General features: G+C 44.7%; 1 protein-coding gene across 1 annotated transcript in view; it reads right to left on the minus strand.

Annotated features, from left to right (window-relative positions):
• Nucleotides 1-887: 887 nt before the first annotated feature.
• galnt16 (UDP-N-acetyl-alpha-D-galactosamine:polypeptide N-acetylgalactosaminyltransferase 16) overlaps nt 888-27,895 on the minus strand; it is an 89,865-nt gene continuing 62,857 nt past the window's right edge. Inside the window, exons 9-12 of the mRNA XM_084311010.1 lie at nt 26,885-26,968; nt 26,150-26,276; nt 21,879-21,995; nt 888-1,042 (exon numbers count right to left, since the gene is read on the minus strand). Of these exons, the coding sequence (XP_084167136.1) occupies nt 899-1,042; nt 21,879-21,995; nt 26,150-26,276; nt 26,885-26,968 (472 nt within the window). The 3' untranslated portion in view covers nt 888-898. The remainder of the gene's footprint in view (nt 1,043-21,878; nt 21,996-26,149; nt 26,277-26,884; nt 26,969-27,895) is intronic.

Raw genomic sequence — 27,895 nt, forward strand, 5'->3', positions numbered from 1 at the left:
CAATCGGTCCAGTCGCTAGACAACCGGTCCAATCGTTAGACAACCGGTCCAGCGCTAGACAACCGGTCCAGTCGTTAGACAACCGGTCCAGTCGTTAGACAACCGGTCCAGTCGTTAGACAACCGATCCAGTCGCTAGACAATCGGTCCAGTCGTTAGACAACCGATCCAGTCGTTAGACAACCAGGTCCAGTCGTTAGACAACCGGTCCAGTCGTTAGACAACCAGGCCCAGTCTCTAGACAACCGGTCCAGTCGTTAGACAACCAGGTCCAGTCTCTAGACAACCGGTCCAGTCGTTAGACAACCTCGTTCTCGATCTAAAGCCTAGGCGACAAGACAAAAGGATGACGTCAGTTAGTAGGTGAACCTCAACTACATCTGCTACAGTACAATATGCACTTCTTTGTATCAAGAGGCATTTGTCACCGTTTCCCCCGTTTTAAGCGACTCGTTGAGCGGGATAGATAGATAGAAAGAACAAACAAGAGAGAAAAAGTGAAAATGTGCAACAGTTCTCAGTGAAAAGCGTAGATAACCTAGAAGAGCCACGGCGTCCTAAAAAGGACGAAGCACTGTACATGAAAAGGTAAGACCTCGGGACGTTTCTCCCACGAAGGCCTTTTAAAAGAAAAAAAGAAAAAGAAAAAAGAAGTATTTTTCATTTGGCCTCAGTTCCTCCCCTCACCCCGGACAGGACAGTTTGCAGCAGACGTCCCAAAAAAATCCCAGTTCTCACTCCTCTCACCCCGTCAGCGAGGCGGGCGAACAGTACGCAGATGTGATCCACCGGGTCCTAGTGCCGGCCAGAGCCCGTATCCGCTCTTCCCTCTCCCTCCCTCCCTCCCTCCCTCCCTCACTCCCCTCCCTCCCTCCCTCCCCACCCTCATCGACGCGGGCTCAGGTGAGCAGCTGCGGCTCCCAGGACTGGCTGGCCGCCTGGGGGCGACACTGGGCGATGGCTGGGGGTCCGGCTGGAGGCTGGCTGTCCAGGCACAGCCCGCTGACCATGTGCTGCAGGGCCGGCCCCTTCGGCTTCCATTTCTACACAGGAGGGCAGAGGGGCGGAGAGAGGAAAAGGAGGAGGTTAGTGGGCGAGTTCAAACCCCCCCCCCCCCGTTCCGAGTTTTCATTTTATAGACGGTATAAAATATTTTTTTAAACACCAAATAAAATATGGCTGACACGTGGACTCTCGGATAAACGGCGGAGGAATTCTCGACTCGGAGTTGAGCGATGGAATCTGAACTCCTGGATTATAGTAATCACATAAGTGATTGACTGCCGAATTTTTAAATGGAAAGACACAGCGAACCCAGCTGGAGAGCACCGGTGCTTGTCATCTCACAGACTCTCAGAGGCACACACACGCACACACACACACACACACACACACACACACACACACACGCGCGCGCGCGCGCATGCACACGCACGCACGCGCACACACACACACACACACACACACACACACACACACACACACACACACACACACACACGCACACACGCACACACGCACACACACGCACACACAATCTTCTTGCTTATGAAATGTCCCGGAACATTCGATTTGCTACAGATGGCAGACGAGTTGTCTGTATAATCTAGTTTGTGACACTATTAGGTTGAAGAAGATGGAAAAGGTCACTATTAGGTTGAAGAGGATGGAAAAGGTCACTATTAGGTTGAAGAGGATGGAAAAGGTCACTATTAGGTTGAAGAGGATGGAAAAGGTCGTACACAATGGGGCCATTTGTTCATAATGTAACAAAGAGGGATGATGTGTTGCTTCCCCTCAAAATGTTCCCAGACATGGACCTGTCGGCCAGGGGGATGGATTTACCGCGTTACCGAACGGCAGGGGTGGAAAATAAATAACAAAGTACTTTTACTCAAGTTTTGTCCAAATTCAGTTAATCCCCCCCATAAAACATTTCCATCCCCCCGAGAAAAACAACGATTTTAGCCGCATTGACTTTTGTGTGCGCTTTAGCGGGCTCATATTTTAAGAGAGCACGAAGGCAGTGGTATCATTTGAAACCAGACAACCAGAGGAATCCAGCGTTACCAATGGACACCATGCTCCCTTGTCGCGAAGGGGGCTAAATAATGCTGCAATATTAGCCACAATTATGGCAAAATAATATATAATTGCAGGGTCCCATTTTCAAAGGGGTCCCTTGACCCCTCACCTCAAGATACCTGAATGAAAATGGGTTCTAATGGGAGCCACGAGTCTCCCCTTCACAGGCACGTCCACTTTATGCTAATCCCAAGCAGTTTTGGGGCAAACCCATGTAGTACACATGTGTTCTTTCCGCCTATTTGAAAAATGGTGTATTTTATTTGCATATTTCTGCATACTGTCGCCCTAAGCAGTCTTGGAGTTGCATACATTGGGTATGACCGGAAAGCTGAGACTCTTGTGGACCCGATGAACCCAACTGTGTTCATGTTTGATGATGTTCATCTCCATAGTAACTATTTCAATGTAGTGAGATCTTTTTTTTTCTTTTCTTTACTTGACCTCACTGTGTAACATTGCCTATTGTGACCTCTAGGGTAATCACAGCCTCATGAAACTTTAAAAGCACAATATATTCTTTTTTTAAATACAAATTTAAATAATACCCATCTAAAGGGGCTGAGCCCCCACTAGTTCAATATCTGGCAACACCCCTGCTTTCACTTAAATACTTTTTTTATTCTGCTTTTACTTAAATAAAGAATCATGTACTTTTACCAGAGTGCTAATTCACCCCAATTCAACCTGCCCCGCTGGGAATATACTACACACGTGGGACATTCTGATAATGGGACTTCTAAAGATCCAGCCTGGAAGCCCCAGATATTGTGATTATGTTTGCGTTTGTCACCTAAAAGTCAAAATAAATGTCCCATTAAGTAATGAGAAAGGCTGATCTTCAACACTCCATAATGTACTCATCATTTTAAGAGGCTCTCCCAAGGGTACAGTCAGTCAGTTCTATAAGCCAGTGGTTCCCAATCCTCTCCTCGAAGCACCCCAGCCGTTCCATGTATTTGTTAAATTCCACCACCAGCACACCTGATTCAACTAATAAAGGGCTTGTTAAGTTGAATCAGGTGTGCTGGTGGTGGAATTTAACAAATACATGGAACGGCTGGGGTGCTTCGAGGAGAGGATTGGGAAGCACTGCAAGCAACCTGAGACATGAGTATAAGAGAACATCATATTGAGTTCCCCATGAATAGTCTGCTGCACAGCACCTGTCCCCTCTATGGCCGTAGCCTCTGTTGATTAGCTGCAACAATTATACTATGCAACACAGAAACCCATGGGTCTCCCAGATCATTAAACAGTTGGATAGGTGTAATTCGAATTTAAGTTGTGATCACCCTCATAATGGTTCCACCCTCGTCTAATAACTCTATGGTTAACTGCCGTCACCTGGGTTTAACAAGGGCAAAAGACCCCTTTCTATATAGCTATATTATTACAGCTATATATATTATATTGTATTATATATACCATAATAACTATATAGTAATTTATTCAACTGTGAATTCCTCCACACCTCTTTTGGCAGAACTTGAGCTGTGGCCAACAACCTCTTCCCTATCCCCACTCAACTCTAACCCACACATCAGACTAAAAGAAATAACATAAACAAAAGTGCAATAACAATATGTACACTTTTGCCTGGACTGGAGGTTGCTGTTTGACAACATTACAGATTCTACCTTTAAAAAGAACGTTCACAAACAGCATTCAAGTTCAAATTAAACTGTACTTCAAAGATCTACTATAGACTACTGTTGATATCAATCATTGATTGATTGATTGGTTGATTGATTGGTTGATTAATTGAATGTGAAAGTTGTGAATGAAAATAAATATCCAAGAAAAAAGCAAAAGGTGCATTAATAGTCTTTACTATTGTACACATGGAATACACACAAAGTTGCTAATGTGTATGTAAATGCTAATGTATCGACGTGGCATCTGTTAGACCCACGTTTGATATTCTGGAAAGTTGTGAACGCTTTCTGTTAATCTGGTAAACTGTTGGTTGTATTGGATTTAGGCCGAGCTAAATGCTAATGTGGCTAATTAACCCTTTAATCGCCACGGACGACTTTAGACATCATTCCTCGCCATGCGTAATCTGCCAATGACGTCGTACAGCGTCTTTGAGATCAATATTTCAAAAATCTGTCATGGCAATCATATTTCACCCACGGAGACTTGAGATCTCCTGTAGATCTCCTCTCAACTCTCTAACGGTTCAAGACAGCCATCTGGTGGCCGATCGGTGAATCGCCAAAACCGGAAGTGATGCGCCGGAAGTGGTGCTCAATCATATTTTGTCCGGGCACTCGCTATCACTAGCGGGACTCCATCTTGATACACTGGACATCGATCGGTTGCAAATAACTCGATAAACAACATGATTTGGACACATATAGTATTATACAACCTGGAAATGGATCGCATATATTAACATCCCATAATAGCGATCTTTCTGCTCCACGCTGATCGCTCAACGCTACGAGGAAGCTGCGGTGAGTTTCAGCGTGTTTGATTATTATTAAACATACACACTGCTCCGATCAACATATCACCCATACTAAATAAATTATTTAACGTCGGCCACGGACTTATAAACCCCCCCCCCCCCCCTCCGGTCACCAGCAGATGATGAGGCATGACGTGTAGGACCTTGTACAATTGACATTTTTTATCTGACGTCAATCGTATCAAACTACATTTGATGATCTAATATATGTATTTAGGGCTATAACTCACGTTCTGCAGAATGCTGCAGAAAATGATAAAAACATATTTATACTTTAGACCGTATTTTAGTATGAATATGTGAATGAAAAAGTAGAACGTTGCTACATCCTAAACGATAGATACTTGACGTTGAATGGGCCATAGTAATGTCAATTTAGCAATACAATTTAAAAAGTTATAGCCCTGCAAAGAAGGGGAACATCTCCATAGACAAATAGAGCTAGCAGAGGACGGTATAAGGCCCGACATAAGCGTGGCAGACAAAGGGTTAACAGTAAACTTTTGTATATGAAATACAGCCCAAAAACTCTGCTGATGAACACAATTTTGATTTAGATTTTTGATTTGATTTATGTAAATAAATACAAACAATATAAAATCAAAACAAATCATTGATTTCAAGAAATTAAATGAAAAAAAATAAACAAAAAATAAACAAAAGCAAAACATAACTCAATTTACATGTTCGAAAAGGAGTAGGAAGAAGTATACACTTATTTAATCCTACCCCTTTTCCACTACTCTAACTTTACAAACGTTTGCTTATTAAATAATTTCTAAAAGTAATTCAAAAAGAAAAAAGTGGCGAAAAAGTTCTTTAGTTGACGGGAGAAAAGCTGCAAAACTCAATGTGTTGTGATGGGACCGGAAGAAGTCTGCTGGGCTGGAGACGTAACCGGATATGACGCCCCCCACATTGTGCAAGTGGTCAATAAGCTGCCTGTCTATACATCACTGTGGAGCTCTATAGGCTGCCTGTCTATAAATCACAGTTGCGCTCTATAAACTGTCTATAAATCACAGTGGCGCTCTATAAGCTGTCTATAAATCACAGTGGCGCTCTATAAACTGTCTATAAATCACAGTGGAGCTGTATAAACGGTCTATACATCACTGTGGAGCTGTATAAACGGTCTATACATCACTGTGGAGCTGTATAAACGGTCTATACATCACTGTGGAGCTGTATAAACGGTCTATAAATCACGGTGGAGCTGTATAAACGGTCTATACATCACTGTGGAGCTGTATAAACGGTCTATACATCACTGTGGAGCTGTATAAACGGTCTATAAATCACGGTGGAGCTGTATAAACGGTCTATAAATCACTGTGGAGCTGTATAAACGGTCTATAAATCACAGTGGAGCTGTATAAACGGTCTATACATCACAGTGGAGCTGTATAAACGGTCTATACATCACTGTGGAGCTGTATAAACGGTATATACATCACTGTGGAGCTGTATAAACGGTCTATAAATCACAGTGGCGCTCTATAAGCTGTCTATAAATCACAGTGGCGCTGTATAAACTGTCTATAAATCACAGTGGAGCTCTATAGACTGTCTATAAATCACTTGGTATTAAAGGTTTAGGCCTCTGGCTTGATGATGAAAAGAGAGGAGCAGAACTTCCAACAACAAAGCGCACCAGTGCCAAGCGGCCAGATGGACATTATCAATGTGTGGGAGTGAATGAGGGGCTAGTCTTCATCTACAGAGGGGGTGGATGGTGTGTGCACGTGTGTGCACGTGTGTGTATGTGTGTTTGTTTTAGTAAAGCACAGAGATATATTTTTCATGAGCGACATGTTTACAATAGACATAAAAAAAACTTTTTCAACAAACATGCATATCAAATTAAACAAGTACAGGCAACATCAAGTTAAAAACTTTAAAATCTTCTAACGGAATGAAAAGATCTAACGTTAAGGTTTTCTGTAGTTCATTCCATATGTACGAAGTAGTGTTTAAAACCCCACAGTTATGTGATGCATGTGGCGCATCTAAAGCGAAGTAATCCATAGTACCATATGTGCTGTATATATTCAAAAGCAAACAAAGAACAGAGATCAGAGGGAAGTTTCATAAGCAAAGCCCTATAGATTAATAAAAATGGAACGGCGTATCCCTTCTCTCCAAGAGGGCCGTCCTACTTTTTCAAATAAAATACAAGGATGAGTGAGAGATTTATCTCCAGTGGTAAAACACAGAGCCACTGTGAGGCACAGCATCGAGGGGTTTTAAGGTGAGGGGAGAGCCATGCATATGTACAGAATGTCACCATAATCAAATACAGACATAACTGTCGATTGTACAATGGTCTTCTTACTGGCAGTAGAAAAGCGCGATTTGTTTCTATACAATAATAAAAAAATGACGTGTTCCACATGGGTGTGAAAAGAGAGCCTATTCATTATATTGAACCACAATTCCAAGATTCGACTATTTCAATTTGAGAACTGTGAAGTGTATTAATACTAATATTAGGAGTATTCCTCACACAAGACCTTGAAAATAAAATACACTTAACCGTCTGTAGTGTGTTAGTGAAAGGGCTAACCTTCTGTAGTGTGGTAGTGAAAGGGCTAACCTTCTGTAGTGTGGTAGTGAAAGTGTTAACCCTTTGTAGTGTGGTAGTGGAAGGGTTAACCCTTCTGTAGTGTGGCAGTGGAAGGGTTAACCCTTCTGTAGTGTGGTAGTGAAAGTGTTAACCCTTCGTAGTGTACTACATTCTGTTGTGGAAGGACAGCTCATTCACTGAGAGACTTACACTGCATCAGGGTAAGACATTTTAAGTAATTTAGTAATATCTTTAAACTGAGACTTGATTGCTGACTTGACCAGCTGACTTGATTAAGACATTTTAAGTAATTTAGTAATATCTTTAAACTGAGACTTGATTGCTGACTTGACCAGCTGACTTGATTAAGGGGCGTGTTTAAAGCGGCCATTTTGTTTCCTTAAGTGACCCATTAAGGGCCAGGTGTTAGAAAGCACTAATTAGTGATAGGGATTTAAAGGCCTGCTGGCTTAGCGTCGAGAAACGAAGAGGGACAAAGAGGAGTTTTCCTGGAGTTCTCTGCAGAGGGATCCAGGGATCCACCCAGTGCTAAGTACATCATAATCCTATCTTACACTCCACTCTGAAAAATCTCCCTTTCCCTCCCACTCTGCTATTTCTCTACTTCCTCCCTGCCACTCTTGACACCACAATGTGTCTCATATCCACAATCTGCTCCCCCAGAACAGACTCAACCCACCCACGGCAGTTTGCTAGCAACCCGCCTAATCTATCCTACCCTCCTACAGCCACTAATACACCTGTCACAGTACAGGGAGGCCTATGGAATTGTCAATCAGCAGTCAAGAAAGCTGACTTCATTACTGCCTACGCCCATAGTCAAAATCTGCAGCTCCTGGCTCTAACTGAGACCTGGATAACCCCCAATAACTCATCAACACCTGCAGCATTATCTACAAACTATAACTTCACTCACACACCTCGACCTTCCAGGCGGGGTGGAGGCACTGGCCTCATGACATCTCCTTCATGGACTACAAACGTAACACCCCTCCCAGCACTGTCACTCTCCTCTTTTGAATATCATGCAGTATCTGTCTCTAATCCTTTCAATCTCACCATTGTTACACTCTACCGCCCTCCAGGTCCGCTCGATCACTTCACAGATGAGCTGGACATGCTTCTAAGCTCCTTACCGGAAGATGGTACCCCTCTCCTTCTATTGGGCGACTTCAACCTGCCTGACTCATCTCAGTCAGTCATAGTAGTCTCCCTCCTACAATCATTTGACCTGACTCCCACTGCCATGCCTCCCACCCACAAAGCAGGCAACTCCTTGGATCTCATATTTTCACGTAACTCCAGCATCATTAACACCACGGTAACTCCCCTACATGTATCTGACCATTCCTTCATATCCTTCTCACTAACTCTCATGCTTAACCGAAAGGTCTTCACCCCAACTCAAACCGTCTCACTCAGACGCAACCTGCCCTCCCTATCCCCCTCCACCCTCTCCTCTGACATACTATCCACTCTACCTTTGAGTGACACCTTCTCTGCTCTCTCCACAGAGATGGCAACCTCCACCCTCCTCTCAGCCCTTGCAACCTCCTTCGACAAGCTCTGTCCCCTCGTTGAGAAACCTGCCCGCCGTTCCCCACCCAGTCCATGGCTGACAGATCCAGTGAGAGAACAAAGACAGGTCCTGAGAGCAGCTGAAAGGAAGTATAGAAAGTCACGCCTCACTGCTGACATCGACACATATCACAACCTCTTGTTAACATTCTCCAAAACCATTACTAATGCCAAAGCTTCTTTCTTTCACCATAGGATCGAGGCCTCTGCCAAGAATCTTCGCAAACTGCATGCTACCATGTCCTCCCTCCTCACTCCCCCCCCACCCCCCCCTCCCTCATCTTTCTCTGCCGAAGACTTTGCGATCTTCTTTGAGGAAAAAGTGGAGAACATCCGCAGCTCCTTCTCCCAACCCCCACCCATTCCAAATGCTGAATCGAGAACCTCATCCTTCACTCTGTCATCTTTCTCTCCCATTACAGAAGCCGAGACCCTGACACTGGTAACGTCGAACCGTCCGACTACATGCCAGCTGGACCGGCTACCTTCCCCACTCCTCCAGTCCATAGCACCAGACATCCTCCCATTCCTAACTGCAACCATCAACTCCTCACTCAACTCGGGGGTGGTCCCCACCTCCCTAAAACAAGCCAGAGTCACGCCCCTCATAAAAAAAAATCCCTGAACCCTACCGTCATAGGCAACTACCGTCCTGTCTCTCTTCTCTCCTTCCTTTCTAAAACACTTGAACGTGCTGTATCCAACCAACTTACTGCTTATCTCTTACAGAATGACCTCCTAGACCCTAATCAGTCAGGCTTCAGGACTGGTCACTCCACAGAGACAGCCCTCATTGCGGTCACAGAGGCACTTCACTTAGCAAAAGCAAAAGGCCTCTCCTCTGTCCTGATTCTCCTAGATCTATCTGCAGCCTTCGACACAGTCAACCACCAGATCCTCCTCGCGGCCCTCGCAGGAATGGGAGTGGCTGGCTCTGCGCTGACATGGTTGTCATCATACCTCAATGACCGCTCCTACCAAGTGTCATGGAGAGGGACCCTGTCGGCCACCCGCCCCCTGCGGACGGGTGTCCCCCAGGGCTCGGTTTTAGGACCCCTTCTCTTCTCCCTCTACACTAAATCACTGGGTAACATTATCACGTCTCATGGCTTCTCCTACCACTGTTATGCCGACGATACTCAACTCTTCCTCTCCTTCCCTCCCTCAGATATCCACGTCTCTGAGCGGATCTCGGCCTGTCTGTCCGACATCTCCGCCTGGATGACGACCAACCACCTCAAACTGAACCTAAGCAAAACAGAATTGCTCCACCTGCCGGCCAAATCCTCCCCCCTGACCGACCTTTCCATCACAGTCGAGAATGCAGCTGTGACCGCGTCCCCGACCGCCAAGAACCTTGGTGTTGTCCTCGACGACCAGTTGAACTTCTCTGCTCACATCGCAGCGACAACCAGAACCTGCCGATTCCTCCTGAGCAACGTCAGAAGGATACGCCCCTTCCTGACAAAAGAAGCCACCCAACTCCTCGTCCAATCAACAGTCATCTCCCGCCTCGACTACTGCAACGCACTGCTCGCTGGCCTCCCGGCCACTGCCACTAAGCCTCTTCAACTCATTCAGAACGCAGCGGCCCGCCTGATCTCAAACCTACCGAAGTCGGCCCATGTCACCCCACTTCTTAGGGACCTGCACTGGCTCCCCATTGCTGCACGAATCCGCTTCAAGGCCCTTGACCTAGCATACCGTGCGGCAAAGGGAACTGCTCCCGCCTACCTCCGGTCAATGGTCTCTAACTACACACCCTCAAGACCCCTACGCTCTGCATCTTCTGGCCGCCTCAGACCTACTCCTATCCAAGCCCCGGGAGGGTCATCAAAGAGAAGTCGCCTATTCTCAGTCCTTGCCCCACAATGGTGGAATGAACTACCCACCCCAGTTAGGACAGCCGAAACACGTCCAATCTTTCGCCGTCGACTAAAGACTCACTTCTTCAACCATTATCTGAATTAAAAAAAAAAAAAAAGAAAAAATCTAACCCTAACTAACCATACTGTCATGCACTTGTCCTAATAAACTAACCTACACTGTAGCACTCAACACTTTGATGAACATTGTTACTCAGCTGATAGAGTTGTGCTCTTCCTGATGGCTTGTCGTACAGAACTTGTAAGTCGCTTTGGATAAAAGCGTCAGCTAAATGACTAAATGTAAATGTAAATGTAGTGTGGTAGTGGAAGGGTTAACCTTTTGTAGTGTGGTAGTGCAAGCGTTAACCCTTCTGTAGTGTGTAGTGAAAGTGTTAACCCTTCGTAGTATGGCAGTGAAAGGGTTAATGAGAGATGTCTGAAAGGCATGAAAAGCAGACTGTAGCGGACAAATGTGTGTGTGTGTGTGTGTGTGTGTGTGTGTGTGTGTGTGTGTGTTTGTGTGTGTGTGTTAGGTGTGTGTGTGTGTGTGTGAGTGTGTGTGTGTGTTTGTGTGTGTGTGTGTGTGTGTGTGTGTGTGTGTGTGTGTGTGTGTGTGTGTGCTTGTATGTGTATGTGTATGTGTTTGTTTGAAAGAAAAGGCCAAAAAGAGAGAGAGATGGGGGGGATAATGGTAATAATCCTATAAGTCCCACTGTGAAAGGTTTAGCCTGTGGCATGCACCGTAAAAACACTGCACAGCATGACCGAAGTACGTCATAAAATAAGACATCAAATATGTCATAAAAACCCATGAAATATTGTCATATTTTATTTTAGAAATAAATCGTGCTTTTCCTTTGATGTCGGGAACGCCCCTTTATAATCACGAGTAGAGCTGATCTTTATTATGGGTTAAACAACAAGAGCTTGCTAACTCTTGGACATTTTAAACCCATGATTTGAAACCATTGTGTCTCTGTTTGTACCTGTTTCAGACTGCCCAGCGAGAGAGAGAGAGAGAGAGAGAGAGAGAGAGAGAGAGAGAGAGAGAGAGAGAGAGAGAGAGAGAGAGAGAGAGAGAGAGAAAGAGAAAGTGTCTCTCTCCGTTGTATCTCTCTCTGCCCTACACTGTAATCATAGTGATCATAATAATCATAATAATCAAAACTACCTACCTCATACTCATACTATTGTCTACCCATATTACTCTGTATGCTAGCATGTACAATAGTGCTGTACAGTATATACCGTATATATATTTATAATATATATCTATATATATCCCTTACCTACTCTTACTAGTTACGCTGCTGGCCGTATGACTTACTACCATACTGTCTTATACCTGTATCACTGTACATTATTAATACAACTCTGTACATACATTTGATTAGCACTATTACTCAGTAGTACTCATTTATATATTTTATACCCAGTTTAATCACCTGTACATTGTATGTTACTATTGCACTTTACTGTTACATTTGCACTCTGGTTGGATGCCAACCAACTTCTTTTCGTTGTACTGCACTTGTAAAATGACAATAAATTGAATCTAATCTAATAATATAATATAATCTATCATCTCTGTCTCCCTTTTCTCTCTCTCCACTCGCTCTCCGACAACCCCACCCCTGTGTGTGTGTGTGTGTGTGTGTGTGTGTGTGTGTGTGTGTGTGTGTCTTTCTCTGCTTTCCCTCCTCCTCTCCTCATAATTTATAATTAGCGAGTCGGCAACCCACCCGCAAATAATAATAATAATAATAATAATAAATATAATGTTTTTATATTTTTTTAGGCTTTCTGTATTTTTTACCCATCCCAATTTAGTCGTTATGCCAATTCCCTTCCTGGTCATTGCACGCATTGCCCCACTGTCTGCCTGGGGAGGGTGTAGAACTACCACATGCCTCCTCCGATACATGTGGAGTTGCCAGCCGCTTCTTTTCACCTGACAGCGAGGAGTTTCACTGGGGGAACGTAACGCATGAGAGGTTCACGCTATTTCCCCCAGATCCCCTCCCTGCTGAACAGTAGGAGTCGCAGTTTACAACGACCAGGACGCGTGAATATTAAAGGCAACCAACTTGTGTTCAGCTTTTCGTTCAGCGTTTCTCTGATTGGCCACACGGCCAATCAATCAATCCACTAGCACGCGGCCTTGCGGCAAGAGAGACAAGAGAGACAAGAGAGACGCGGCAGTCGCGGCAGAGTGGCTGCGCATGCGCATATATGTATGTATATATATATGTATAAACATATCTACTAGAAACACTGGTGTTCTGTTGTGCGACTGTGCTAAACTCTTCCACCACATGACCGACATTTGACATACAGTAGTACACCTCCTATCTATGTTGGGATTATGTTTGGTCATGACAAAACAATAAAAATCGCTACTGTTAGTAAGCTGCCACCACCCACTTCAATGACAGAGCTCTCATATTTGCGAATGCATAAACTATATCTTAAATTATGGCTATGTGTCTAATATGGCTGTCGCGAAGTCATTGATAAGCGACAGCCATATTAGACACATAGCCATAATTTAAGATATAGTTTATGCATTCGCAAAATATGAGAGCGCTTGTCATTGAAGGGCTTCCTACAACGGAGGAACGGCCGCTGCTGCTGCTGGAGCTGAACCGAGTCAAGCCGCGGGCGGCACACGCAAGCCGGGGAAAAAACAACCGCGTCGCCCCCCGCTGGCTCCTCAGCAAGGAGCCTCCACAGCTCCAGTTAACCTAATTTATACCGTAATGAATCATTAAAAAATATACCGTTAACTGGAATATGTTGTTTCTTTACACATATGTTGGATTATGTAATTGGGTTTTCATGACAAAACAATAAAAATCGCTACTTTACATCAGGGTGAACGCTGAACCGAGTCAAGCCGCGGGCGGCGCACAAGCCGGGGAAAAAACAACCGCGTCGCCCCGCTGGCTCTTCAGCAAGAAGCCTCCACAGCTCCAGTTAACCTAATTTATACCGTAATGAATCATTAAAAAATATACCGTTAACTGGAATATGTTGTTTCTTTACACATATGTTGGATTATGTAATTGGGTTGTCATGACAAAACAATAAAAATCGCTACTTTACATCAGGGTGAACGCTGTTACACTGCCACCACCCACTTCAATGACAGAGCTCTCATATTTGCGAATGCATATGTAGCCGGTGTGATCTTGTCTGCGTTGTGTTTAAAGTCGATTCGACCCCTGTTAAGGGATCGCCCTGAGTGGGAGTTGAACCCCGGACGCCGGCGTCGCGGGCGGCATCACAGACCACTAAGCAAGAAGTGAATTCACTGCTTGCTTCCGGGTCTGGATGCCTCTGGGGAGTGAGTTTTACTTGCAGTACCGCTTACCATCCACAGCCACGTCACTACTTGTGCCCGTGACTGTGGATATACTGCGGTACCTCCGTTACACTCACCCCACTAAACTCACACCACCCAGGGCATCCGGGTCTCACGGCACCACATGTAGCCGGTGTGATCTTGTCTGCGTTGTGTTTAAAGTCGATTCGACCCCTGTTAAGGGATCGCCCTGAGTGGGAGTTGAACCCCGGACGCCGGCGTCGCGGGCGGCATCACAGACCACTAAGCAAGAAGTGAATTCACTGCTTGCTTCCGGGTCTGGATGCCTCTGGGGAGTGAGTTTTACTTGCAGTACCGCTTACCATCCACAGCCACGTCACTACTTGTGCCCGTGACTGTGGATATACTGCGGTACCTCCGTTACACATAAACTATATCTTAAATTATGGCTATGTGTCTAATATGGCTGTCGCGAAGTCATTGATAAGCGACAGCCATATTAGACACATAGCCATAATTTAAGATATAGTTTATGCATTCGCAAAATATGAGAGCGCGGTCATTGAAGGGCTTCGTTCTACAACGGAGGAACGTCCGCTGCTGCTGGAGCTGGACCGAGTAGAGCCGGCGGCGGTGCACGTTAGCCGGGGACAAACCACCGCATCGCCCCGCTGACGTTAAAAACGCGAAATAACGTTACTGATGTACAGTGACACCCAGAGTTTCTAGTTACAGTAGTGACGCGTGACTCGAGATAGTCCTAACACTGTAACAGTGTTTATTATTAAGAGTCAGATAGTCCTAACAGTGTTTATAGTCCTAACACAGTGTTTATTAGTAAGAGTCAGATAGTCCTAACAGTGTTTATTATTAAGAGTCAGACAGTCGTAACAGTGTTTATTATTGCGAGTCCTAACAGTGTTTATTATTTCATAACTGTATAAAAACGCGAAACATAATAATCAGTCAGCAGCGCTCCACTGCTACCGCAGCCCAACACAAGTGCGTTGGAACAGCAGCCCAACACTACACAAGTTGGTTGCCCGCGCTGCCGCGCTTGCTCTTTGGATTTCATTTGGGACGTGGGACGGCTGCGCTTGCCTGCGCGTGGGGGCGGGGGGGCGCGGCCAATCAGAGAAAAGCCGAACACAAGTTGGTTGCCTTTAATATTCACGCGACCAGGACACATACCCCACCGGCTTTCCACCCGCTAACACGGCCAATTGTGTTAGTATAGGGACGACTGACCAAGCCGGAGGTACCGCTGACAGCTGGATTCGATCCCAGAGTCTCTGCGGTGGTAGGCGAGTGTTTAGTCCACTGTGCTACCCAGCCGCCGTATTGATGTTTTTTTTTATCTGGTACATGTCAGATTAGCTCGCGGCTTGCAGAGAAAACAGACCAGATGCCGAAACCCTCGCTGCGGGTCCCGAGCGCCCGTGGAGCTCTGAGCCGCGGCGTGGCTGGTCTGAGCGCTCCGATCTGGCCGCCGGAAAAGGAAAGAGGCTGCTGTCACCGGCGCATCGGGGCACTTCCCCGGGCTGGTGTGCTTCTGGTGTGCTTCTGGTGCAAGAGACGACTTGTTGCTGCTACTTGCTACTATGGTGATGTTATATATATATATATTAGGGCTGTCAGTTTATCGCGTTAATTAGATTAATTAATTACACAGCAAATTATCGCGTTATGAAAATGTATGCAACATTAAAAAAAAATTAAATAATAAATAAATGTAATTAAAAAAATTATATATATATTTTTTATCTCATTCATTCCATAAGAACGTAGAATAAACATGTATAGACTTTTTTTTAAATGGTCCATTTGCATGTTCTTGGTATCTGATTCTAGGGATCTATGGATCTCAGGGAATGTATTCCCAGTGTCAGAAATACTGTGTCTGTTACTAGGCTTGAGTAAATTGTAATGAACCAAATGAGAATATCAATTCAATAATTTTTTTTATCTTTGACTGTGAATAACACCATGCTCAAATTGACCAGACCTGAAAAATCTAAGCAAATGAATAAAGGGAAGATGATTAAACAGAAGGTTTTGTAGATACAGTACTGAATTCTGCCATCCGGACACATGCAATTTGAAATATGATTATAGAATATAGAATATCAGGCCTAAAATGGTTATGCGATTAAAATGCGATTAATTAGATTAATTAATTACAAATCCTGTAATTAATTAGATAAATTTTTTCACCTGACAGACAGCACTAATATATATATGTGTATATATGTGTATATATATATATATATATTGCCCATGGTAGAATGTTATTTATGATTTTGTATGAAAACTGTATGATTGAATTGTTTCCATGTGGCAAATAAAACTCTGAATCTGAAATCTGAATCTGTGTTGTAGTCGAGTCACTAAATCTCGAGTCTGAGTCGATTCTCGAGTCCCCAGTGTTCGAGTCCGAGTCCAAGTCGTGTCATTTTAATTTTCAAAGCGCACGATTCGGGGCGTCTCTTTTACTGAACCTGAGGGTATCGACGTGAATCCGCATGTAGGTGGAACACACGTGTCTGCCCTTGCACAAAATTAAATAATGCTACGGTATTAATATAGCCATCAATATCTTATGCCAAATGAGTAGGTCCTATTACAAATGTTTCTTTATAAAAAATAATAAGTATTTATCAATTAACATGTCAGAGTCCTCGTCTGCACCTTCCGAGTCCGAATGCAGTCAATGCTCGAGTCCGAGTCCAAATCCGAGTCATCAGTGCTCAAGTCCAAGTCGAGTCACGAGTCCTGAAAATGCGTCTACCTGGCCAGCTCTGTCCTCATCACTGGTATATTTCTATTTAAGATAAAATAAGATATTCCTTTATTAATCCCCTTGGGGAAATTCGGGAGTCATAGCAGCACGGGGGAGGGGGGAAGGGAGGTACAGGTAAGTGCAGGGTAATAGTAGAAAGACATAAATATAGGCGATATAATTTGATCTGAATATAAAAATATGAGAAAAAAATTAACAAAGGTGCAGATGAGGATCTGTATGGGTTATATTATACGTTACAATAAATATAGGCAATAAAGAATTTGAATCTGAATATATACTATGAGTAAACGGTAGACACAAGGTGCAGTATACACAAGGCACCCTAACTGGCATGATATACATATATATTCATAAGGTGGCTCTTGGTTTGTTTGTTTCCATCCTACTGTCATAATCACGGCGAGAGCCTTCTTCACTCCTCCTCATCCTCCCCCCACATTCACCACGGAAGCCCCACACCTTCTTCACTCCTCCTCATCCTCTCCCACATTCACAACGGAAGCCTCACACCCATTATATGGGCAGCACCCCTTCACACACTGTCAAGCTCCTCACTCCACACGGCTGTACCTCATCCCCTGATTCACACGCTGCCAGGCACCTCACCCAACACAGCTGTACCTCAAGACACTACATCTACCGGCAGATTCTGACCAGACCTCGTCGTGGTGTTATTCTAGTTACCTAGGTACGACGACTCAGCCTGAAGCCCTGCTAACCTGCCCTTGTGATTATTCCTTGCTCTAATCTTGTTTCTCTTGTGCCCAGGACCTCCGCTCCAGTGCACCTCCCTGCCTGGACATCTCGTGCTGCACAAGGAGTGCTCCTGCTCTCTCTCGACACAGACCTGTGTCTTCTGCCCACAGCTGCACTGGGAGTGCACCTGTCCTCATCCCCCCCAAGAAACATTCCCAATACCTGTCTGTTGCACATTCCTGCCTGTTCAACTGTCTGCTTGGGGGAATACTATTAAAACACCCTAAAACGCTCCATTCTCTCTTCTCCTGTGTTCAGCTATTGGGCTCTGCCTAAACCCATTCTCACACCTACCTACCTACCTACAATATGCAACTACTGTACTGTATATCATTCAGAAAACTGATTTATTCTTGCTATCAGTCCTTAAAGCACGTACTTGACTGGAAAAGGGGCTGGAAAATGTGTGCTGCTCCGTCTACTTGGAATCTATTGTAGAAGGATTTAAATCCTGTGGCGCTTGTCTCATTGGGTATATTTAGATGCATTCTGAATGAACGGAAGTACATCTGGTAGCTGTTGGTTTGACTGAACTGACTGAACCCTGATGAACTTTGGACTAGATTTAGTGATTTTCTTTATTTCAACCTTGTGATCTGTAAATTGTATTTTTGTATCAGTAATTGTTCTAGTAATTGTTCAGTAACTTGTCTAATGTGTACTTATTTTTATTTACTTATACTTATTTGTACTTGTGTTATTGCACATACCACACATAAATACCTGCTTTAAAAAATTCTGTTAATTGTTGCTTTTTATTCCTTTATGCTGTGGAGCAAACAGAGAGTAAGAATCCCATTGTACTTGTTGTATATTTATTTATGGCAAATAAAACTATCTGAATCTGAATCTATGTTCTGCAACCCTGTTAACCCTTTCACTGCCGCACTACTAAACGATTAACCCTTTCACTGCGAAAATACACAGAAGGTTAACCCTTTCACTGCCACACAAGAGCAGGTTAACCCTTTCACCCGTCACACTACAGAAGGTTAACCCTTTACTATCACACTACCGACGGTAACCGTGCTGCTGCCTGTCTTGACCAGGGTACTCTTTAAAAATAGATTTATAATCTTTTCTGGTTAAATATAGGTTAAATAAAAAACATTAATAATTCAATATGAGGCATGATAGGATGCTTACTGGGTAATCCTTGGGAAGTGAATGTTATGTTCAATTATTGTTTTTGGTGTCTTATAATCCCGTAAGGGATGGGTCATCGGACATGACACGAAAATAAAATGTCATTCATTCATTCATTCTCAACGTCCTGGGTTTGAATCCGGCCTAAGATCTTTGTTGCATGTCATCTCCCTTCTCTCTACCCCAGATTTCCTGTCACTCACTGTCCTATCTAGTGAAGCAGAAATGCACAAAAAAATATAGAGATTTAAAAAAAAATATATATATATATAATTCAATATGTGTACGATTTAATTCATAGAAGACTTTTTATTTATTTATTTAATTGCATCTTTATTGCATTTTATTCCTCTGAACATGAAACACGTCTCCCCCACAGGAGGATAGATCGCTTATTAACAGGGATGTTCCCAAACAGAATTCGCAGAAGGATGGAAATGGGGAACTGCTACGGAGAGACGAGGGATGATAGGTTGGCGAGCGTCCCGCTCACGCACGCATACGGTTTGAGTTAAAAACCCGTTTCTCCTCGTCATAAATCAGCCGCGGAGCCAGCGGCACATCCAGCGGGGGGATGGCGTGTTCCGCAACGTTCACAGAGGAAAGCAGTGGGAGGAGGAAGCAGGGTGGGGTTGGAAGTTATGGGATGTCTTGTTTTACTGCGTCTATAAAAATCAAACCAATCTTCCTTCGGCCCAAATCATGCTAGCACGACGAGGCCACCCGAAGCCGCCAGTCGGTGGCGTGCGCAGATAGGGCCGAAGGGGGGCTTGAGCCCCTGCCCTTTTTCCCCCCAAATATGAACACTGGGTATTGGTGGGTTAAGTGCCCCTTTTGTAGCTTGAGCCCCTGCCCACCAAAATATCTGTGCACGCCCCTGCTCCCTGTCATCCCCCGCTGACACAGAAAGAAATGTGGTTCTTCAGCGGTTCTTTTGGGGTTGATTGATTGATTGATTGAACATTTTATTAAAGGGGAACTATCTTATAAATGGCCTTTTTGAGTGTTTAGCATTGTTTCCTAGCTATGTGAACTTATATTAATATGATCTATGTCTCAAAATTCTCATATTGGCGCATTCTTCCAATTCTCCTCTCACAATATTCACCCTCACTGAACTGAGTCATTTGAAAATGTGCGCGATTTGTGATGTCAGAGAGACACCGCTGCATGTTAATGAAGATGTGCAGAATGATCTGCACACAGTTCTGCTGCCCAGGCTCAAAACGGCTCGGGATCTTGAGGTAGAAAAATGCTGTTTTTGAGGACTTGATTAGAAATACAAAACAATGAATAAAAAAAATATATATATTACAGAGGTGTTCCATAGACTCACAGGAATTGTGTAAAAGTGCCCAAATAGTGAAAGAAATAGTCAAATAGTTCCCCTTTAACAGATTGCAGAATGGGTACAATACAGTACAGCTCAATACACACAATTGTTAAGGGGATGCAGACCAGAGAAAGACTTTTGTCTCGTTTACATCAGGGTCCCCAATTTTCAATTCATCATAACATACATGACATACAGATAGACAGTACGGGTGTGGTTGAGGTGCTGTATAGAACGGTTAGAAGAGATGTAAGAGTAGTGAAGTTTCCCCACCCTGGACCCCCAAAGGTAGGGGAACCCGAGGGAAGGGTGGTACCAAAGGGTCTCATGCCCAAAGGAATAAATGGTAAATGGTGCATTTATATATTTCTTTTATCCAAAGCGCTTTACAATTTGTTCCTCACATTTTACCCATTCACGCACACAGACAGTGGAGGCGGCCATGCAAGGTGCCAACCTGCTCATCGGGAGCAATTAGGGGTTAAGTGTCTTGCTCAAGGACACTTTGACACGGTGCCTGGGAGGAGCGGGAATCGAACCGGAAATCCAGATTACCAGACGACTGCTCTACCTCCCGAGCCACTGTCGCCCCTATTAAGTCAGGAAATGACAGAGAACTCAAACACACAGAGCCAGTGTACAGAGTTTAAGCGCCCTGAGGCATTTACAGGTGGCTAACCACAGACACCAAGCATTTGCAAACGGCTACTATCAACCGGCAGCTCAAACAGAGCCAGCACAAGGCCAGAGTCGGTGAAATATATGATACAGAAAGGTTCAGTATGGTAACCATGGTTACAAGGATAGGCGCTGTACAGCACCAAACGAGGTTCCCCTATGAGTACTACCCCTTTTAGGAACTATTTAGCACCATTTTCGTTTAGAGTGTACATGACATGAATGAATGAATGAATGAATGAATGAATGAATGAATGAATGAATGAATGGTTTATTTTCTGTCTTTGTTTACAGACAAATCAAAAACAATCTTGTGTGGACTTACAAATTATAATAATTTTTTTTATCACAAATGTACATATTCAAAGTTAGCTCACACACAAAATCCCAAATCAATGACCGAAAAAAGGAATAGGCTGAAGCACATGCTTATTTTTGCCTATCCTTTACAATTCTTAAAAACTAAATATATTTTAAATTTAATATAATATATATATATATTTTTTTAAATGACAGGCTGATTGATTATGGGTTCAGCCCTGGAAACAACTTTCACCTCCAAATGCCATTTCCGAGTGTCATGCGGTCGCGTGATGGCTGTGGGTGACATGCAAAGAACACGTTTCCTTCGCTCAAAGGTGGCTAATCCTAGTTGAAATGTCTCGTCAAACGTCAAAAACGTCGCCGTCTGAAAGGCAACAAGACAGTTCATAATGTGTTTCTTGGTCTCGTCTGATGAAGGTCGATAAGACTGAAACGTCACCCATGTTTTTAGATTAGAATAAATTGTTGCGTTTAATTTTTTTTACCCAACAGTCTTGTCCTTCGACCTGCACTGTCTATCATTTCAAGGTTGCGCCTCTCAGGAAAGCCTCGTGCTTCACTTTTCCTTTGTGCATTTCACAGCATAGTGACAGGAGGGACCTTTGCTGTAGCATGTAATTCCACTCTATGCTAGCTTCATATCACAGCTGGTAAAGTGAACATAGAATGAGATTAACTTAAAGCCCCCCGTGGGAGCGATGGCATATGGTGTAATTTCATTTTTCATACTCAAGACGCATTCCATAGTGACCTAAACATGAAATGAGGGCCACTTAACACACCCAAAGTTGTTGAAATGGTACAATTTGTCAAAATGTAATCAGGGCTCCTGTCTCCTCGCCTGAATTTGATTTGAAAATTGGTTTGACTCGATATGTCAGTGAGACATTTCCCAGGATGCAACACTACATCCGTCTTACCTGTCTGGGCTCTTTGGAACTGCAGGGCTCCATCTTGACCTTTGACCCAGCTGTGAAGGCTGTGATGGCCAGGCAGAGCTCCTGCTGCCTTATCAGGGGCTCCGCTAACTCCCATTTCTGCACAAAGGAAAAAAGAGGCGACCGCCTCGTCAGTTCCGAGTTCATTACTGTTCATATTACGTGGAGGAAAAACTCAATAAACAATTTCACCGGAGACGATGTTATGGCTTTCAAATGTCAACCCAAATTCAGTGGAATGTCCAAATCAACAACTACGCTTCTTAGGTCCGACCCTTTTGCCCAGACCAGGGAGCGAAGCCAAACGTTTAACTCCACTAGGATGCAGGCAATTAGACCGAGTTGACCAGGAGTTGAACCGCGCAAGTCCACGAGCTTCGCCAAAAGATTAGTCAAATGTCCCCATCAGACTCTCATGTTACAACAAATGCTCTAACTAGCTAGATTTGAACGCATGACCAACCCGAGTCCTTGTTAGCACAGTGTGTGATAATGATCAACATTGACGTAGGTATTTCTTAAAACATGACCTGGCACCCCCGTATGGGTCTACATTAGAGCCTGGCGTCTGGTCGGGAATCCCCAGCGGTACACAGGATTCCCCCGCGGGACACAGGATTCCCCAGCGGGACACAGGATTCCCCCGCGGGACACAGGATTCCCCCGCGGGACACAGGATTCCCCCGCGGGACACAGGATTCCCCAGCGGGACACAGGATTCCCCAGCGGGACGGGGGTACATTTTATAATCAATCCCGCCGGGACGGGAACAAAAATCAATGGTAATAATTGAGTGAATTTCTATATATATAGCGATACATTTTTACCTATGAGATGTGTGATGTTTTCTTGATTCTGAATGAAATCGTGGCCGGAATCGAAGAGCTTCCTACTTGTCTCAGCCAGAACGAAACCCTTAAAAAATTAAACGGGACTGGGACAGTAACTCCCACCGGGATCGTGGCGGGACGGGGGGGAGGGGGTTATTTCCATTGAATCATGGGAGGTGGACAGGAGTGATCTTTAATCTGATGGGACAGGAGTGAGAATCCATTGCTGCGTCAGGCTCTAGTCTACATTTTATCATTATCTCATGACAAGAGGTAATATATCTTCATGATCCTGGGTCAAAGGTAAAAAAAGAAATTGATGACAATTTTCCATCTGTTTGAGGTTATGCTAGGGGCCTGGCTACATGAATCCATTACAAAATGGACATAAAACATACAGATGGTATCACGTTGGTTTGTTTTGAATTTAGGACCTAACATAATGGGCCTGACGGACAGTGACATATCCGCCAGTTCCAAAAGTTCATCCTCCGAACCTTTCTGTCTGTCAAAACGGAGTCAGAAAGCCCAGAGAGGGCTCTCTCTCTCTCTCTGAGTCATGACTTTATGAGAGAGTGTGGTGCATTCATTCATTTATTTGCATTTATTTTAAATTTGTTGGACCTTATGGTGTTCTTGTTTTGTTCTTGACTTATTGTTATGTTTCTTCTTGACTTGTTTAAAGAAGACGTGTCCGGCCAATGGGGACATTAACGTGTGTTGTCGGGCCTTACAAATAAATTTTATTTGATTTAATTTGATGTTCACAAATACTGACTGAACTGGCCCTTTTAAAGCTGCTGTAAATGGTATTTATTTGTTAAAATAAATGTTAAGTAGCTCTACATTCCGATCACTATACCGATCGGGCTGATCACATCACTGAGTAAACGTTCTGGTATCCTGCTCCCACTTTATCCAATCAGGAGAAAGAACCCTAAATATATGTACTTATTTCAAGAAATCCTGCCAAGCCAAATTAGCTTATTTGGTAGATTGTTTTACTTGTTTCAAACACATATATTTGCCCAAAAGTATTAAAAAAAAATTTGGCAGACAATTTTTACAGTGATTAGAAAAATCACTCCTGATTGAATAAAGTGGGAATGGGATACCAGGAAATCTATTTTCTGTTTACTGCAGACCGGAGGGACTGGGAGACCCATGTTACTGACCAAACACTCTGTATCAGTGATGGCTGTTGGAATGAGCTATTTAACACTTATTTAAAAAAATAAAATACCACTTATAGCACCTTTAACACATTGACCGCCAGCAGCAGGGGGCGCTGATACCCCATTCATCGCCAGGTCTTTATTCAATGGATATAGTTTTAGACTGTGACATTTGCGAGTGCTTAAAATATATCTTATATTATATCTATGGGTCTAATAACGCCATCGAGTCTCAGGGAGTTGCTTCTAGTCAACATGCCCGAGACAGATTGTTTTTTCATCCGTACATTTCCGTTTTATACCGTTTTGAATAGAGTATGGTTTGGGTGTTTTTCAGTAATTCCAGAAAAAAGACGAGAAAAAGGCATTTTACTGTAATCCAGTCATCACGTTGTAATTTTTCGGTTGATTATCTAATCATCCTGAAATCAACGCTAGATTATCATTTTTTTTATCCACTTTTTCTCCCATTTTTTCTATATTTTCTCCCATCCCAATTTCGTATCATCCAATTCAACCCTCCCCTGTCACGAACGCTGTTTCTTGCCTCCCACAAGCCGGCTCCAATGTGGACTAAGTCATACATAGCACAAGTCCCCTCCGGTACTTGAGGTAACAGCAGTCGCATCTTTTCACCTGCGCAGCTCGATCTCTCAGTGGCGAGGAGTAACGCGTGGGAGGCTCACGCTGCCCCCGACACCTCCTGATTCTACTGCGCAGGCGCACCAACCGACCTGTAGGAGTCACTGTCCACAACGCCCGATCCCCACCCATCAGTTTCCCACCCCCTAATACGGCCAATGTGTATTAGTATGAACGACCAGCTAAACTGAAAGCAATGTGGAGCGCTGGGCTCGAACAGGCAAGCCCAGCGTCTCCGTCATTCGTGGCGAGCGCCTTGCCCACTACGCCACGTAGCCGCCCGCTAGATTATCATTATTATGTCTCCTCGTCCATACATGAAATGCAATTCCAAATAATGCTTGTGGAGGTCTGTACCACACTACCGACCGTTCCACAATGACGGGCGGGCTAGGTTTTACTGTTCGATGCCATCGTTGTATAGAACTGGCTCGCCTGAGTATTTAAACCCCGCCCGCCCGGCTCAGATCGGCTCCTAAAACACAACAGCCCATTTTCAATGAGATGCAATAGCTCCGCCTGGCAGTAGAGGGCGGTGTTGACCGTCTGCCAGCTCGGACAGGCTCTGAAGGGTATACCAGAGGCTGCAGCTATGAATTATGAATAGATATAGTGAATAAACGAAATAACGATCCCAAAAACGAGTTAACTCATTTATGGCGCTGAACGCATGGCGGGCAATAACGAGTATACTCGTTTCCGGCGCAGATTGTGTTAAGGTTAAATGGTATATGGTGCATTTATATAGCGCTTTTATCCAAAGCGCTTTACAATTTGTTCCTCACATTTTACCCATTCACTCACGCATTCACACACCGACGGCGGAGGCAACTATGCAAGGTGCCAACCTGCACATCGGGAGCAATTAGGGGGTACGTGTCTCGCTCAATGACGCTTCGACACGCTGCCCGGGAGGAGCGGGAATCGAACCGTGAACCTCCGGATTACCAGACGACTGCTCTACCTCCCGAGCCACTGTCGGCCACCCCGAGGGTTAAGTTTCACAATCAACCTTTTGGGTGAAAATCGTGACAACCTTCCCGCTTTGCAGCTCGGCCGACGCACGTGACAACCGAGAGGGCTCCTCACTCGGGACGTGGGTTAACCCATTCACTACCACACTACCAAAGGGTTAATAGGGAGGTGTAGTGGTTACGTCATTGCCATTTTTCGTGTTCCACCCTCTGTCCAACGCAATGTATTTCCCCATTGCCCATTTCTAAATCGTCTCGTTTAAAACAAATAAAGCATTACCATTTGCATGGTGTACCTTTCTGTGATTATTCATCCACAATCTATAGCTCAACATGAAAATATTCGCAATTAATCATAAAAAGAAAATCGCCAAATTTTATTTCAACCAAAAATGCTTAAACAATAATGTTAGTGATAGAAGGGAACTCGTTTTGTGCAAAAATGGAAAGCTTTTCAATTTCCATGCGGCAGAATTGTTACAATAGCCGATAATCCATTTTTCCAATGATAAATCCCTATACGGGTGGAACAACCAGTGACGTGAGACTACACCTCCCTATAAAGAACCCCGGGACCTGACGTGTGAAACTCGAGACCCCCACAGTCTCCCCCTTGTGGCGGGAAGCCTGACCTGCGACTGGGGCCTGCCCGCTCCGCTGCCCCTGCACTCGGCCAGGCCCAGGCTGTCTGTCCCGCGCGTCTCCAGACACAGCCCGCCTTGTTTCAGCACACTGGACACCGCTTCCTGCTCGGGGATCCTGGGGGAACCAGAGACAGAGAGAGAGAGAGAGAGAGAGAGAGAGAGAGAGAGAGAGAGAGAGAGAGAGAGAGAGAGAGAGAGAGAGAGAGAGAGAGAGACAAGAGAGGGAGACAGCAAGCAGGAGCGACAGAGAGAGAGAGAGAGACAAGAGAGGGAGACAGCAAGCAGGAGTGACAGAGAGAGAGAGAGAGAGAGAGAGAGAGAGAGAGAGAGAGAGAGAGAGAGAGAGACAAGAGAGGGAGATAGCAAGCAGGAGCGACAGAGAAAGAGAGAGAGAGAGAGAGCGAGAGAGAGAGAGAGAGCGCGCAGCGGTGGGATAATGAGAGGGGCTGTTAGAACAGCACGGAACAGATGGGCTTGGGTTGAGTTATAGCCTCCCATCGAGTAATTGAATTCCGTTGCCAGGGAACAACGTGCTCTACAACAACAATAACAACAATGGCAGCGATGCAGAGTTACAAGTCTATGACAATATGACACAACAGGTGCTTCCGATTAACAGGGGGATGTCTGTAGGATATATACTCCGTGAGGAGACATGCTGTGTGATTCCTTGCTCCTCGGCGGGAGGTACATCATCGTGACGGTGCAGTTTGGACCTCTTACCTCAGCTCTGGGTACACGTTCTCCATGTACCAACGGAAGGGCTTGCAGTTCAGCTTTCGCCGCAGTGTCAAGCGTTCTGCGATGCTGCGCGGCGGGGGATGGGGGAGAGTCAAGGTCAAGGTCAGAGGTCAGAGTCAAATAGAATACTAATAGACATACCACACACAGTGCACACTTTACAAAAAAACAGAAATAGTACTACAAACAGCACTACACATATAACAATACAGATACAATATAAAATGCTAAATAAAGCACGGATGTACGGCTCAACCTGAACGAACAGTCAGTGAGAAGAGGTGAGTCTTTAACAAAGACTTAAACGTTAAAGATCTCTAGGGTTGTGTGAGGAATTATCTTCCTATAGACCCAGTAGGTCTACACCCTCCCCAGACTGACAGTAGGGCAGCATGTGGTAGTCTACACCCTCCCCAGACTGACAGTAGGGCAGCATGTGGTAGTCTACACCCTCCTCAGACTGACAGTAGGGCAGCATGTGGTAGTCTACACCCTCCCCAGACTGACAGTAGGGCAGCATGTGGTAGTCTACACCCTCCTCAGACTGACAGTATGGCAGCATGTGGTAGTCTACACCCTCTCCAGACAGACCGTAGGGCAGCACATGGTAGTCTACACCCTCCCCAGACTGACAGTAGGGCAGCATGTGTTAGTCTACACCCTTCCCAGACTGACAGTAGGGCAGCATGTGGTAGTCTACACACCCTCCCCAGACCGACAGTAGGGCAGCACGTGGTAGTCTACACCTTCCTCAGACTGACAGTAGGGCAGCATGTGGTAGTCTACACCTTCCTCAGACTGACAGTAGGGCAGCACGTGGTAGTCTACACCCTCCCCAGACCGACAGTAGGGCAGCATGTGGTAGTCTACACTCTCCCCAGACCGACAGTAGGGCAGTATGTGGTAGTCTATACCCTCCCCAGACCTACAGTAGGACAGCATGTGGTAGTCTACACCCTCCCCAGACCGACAGTAGGGCAGTATGTGGTAGTC

This window comes from Notolepis coatsorum (assembly GCF_963971535.1).
Source record: "Notolepis coatsorum genome assembly, chromosome: 3".
NCBI classification, from domain to species: domain Eukaryota; kingdom Metazoa; phylum Chordata; class Actinopteri; order Aulopiformes; family Paralepididae; genus Notolepis; species Notolepis coatsorum.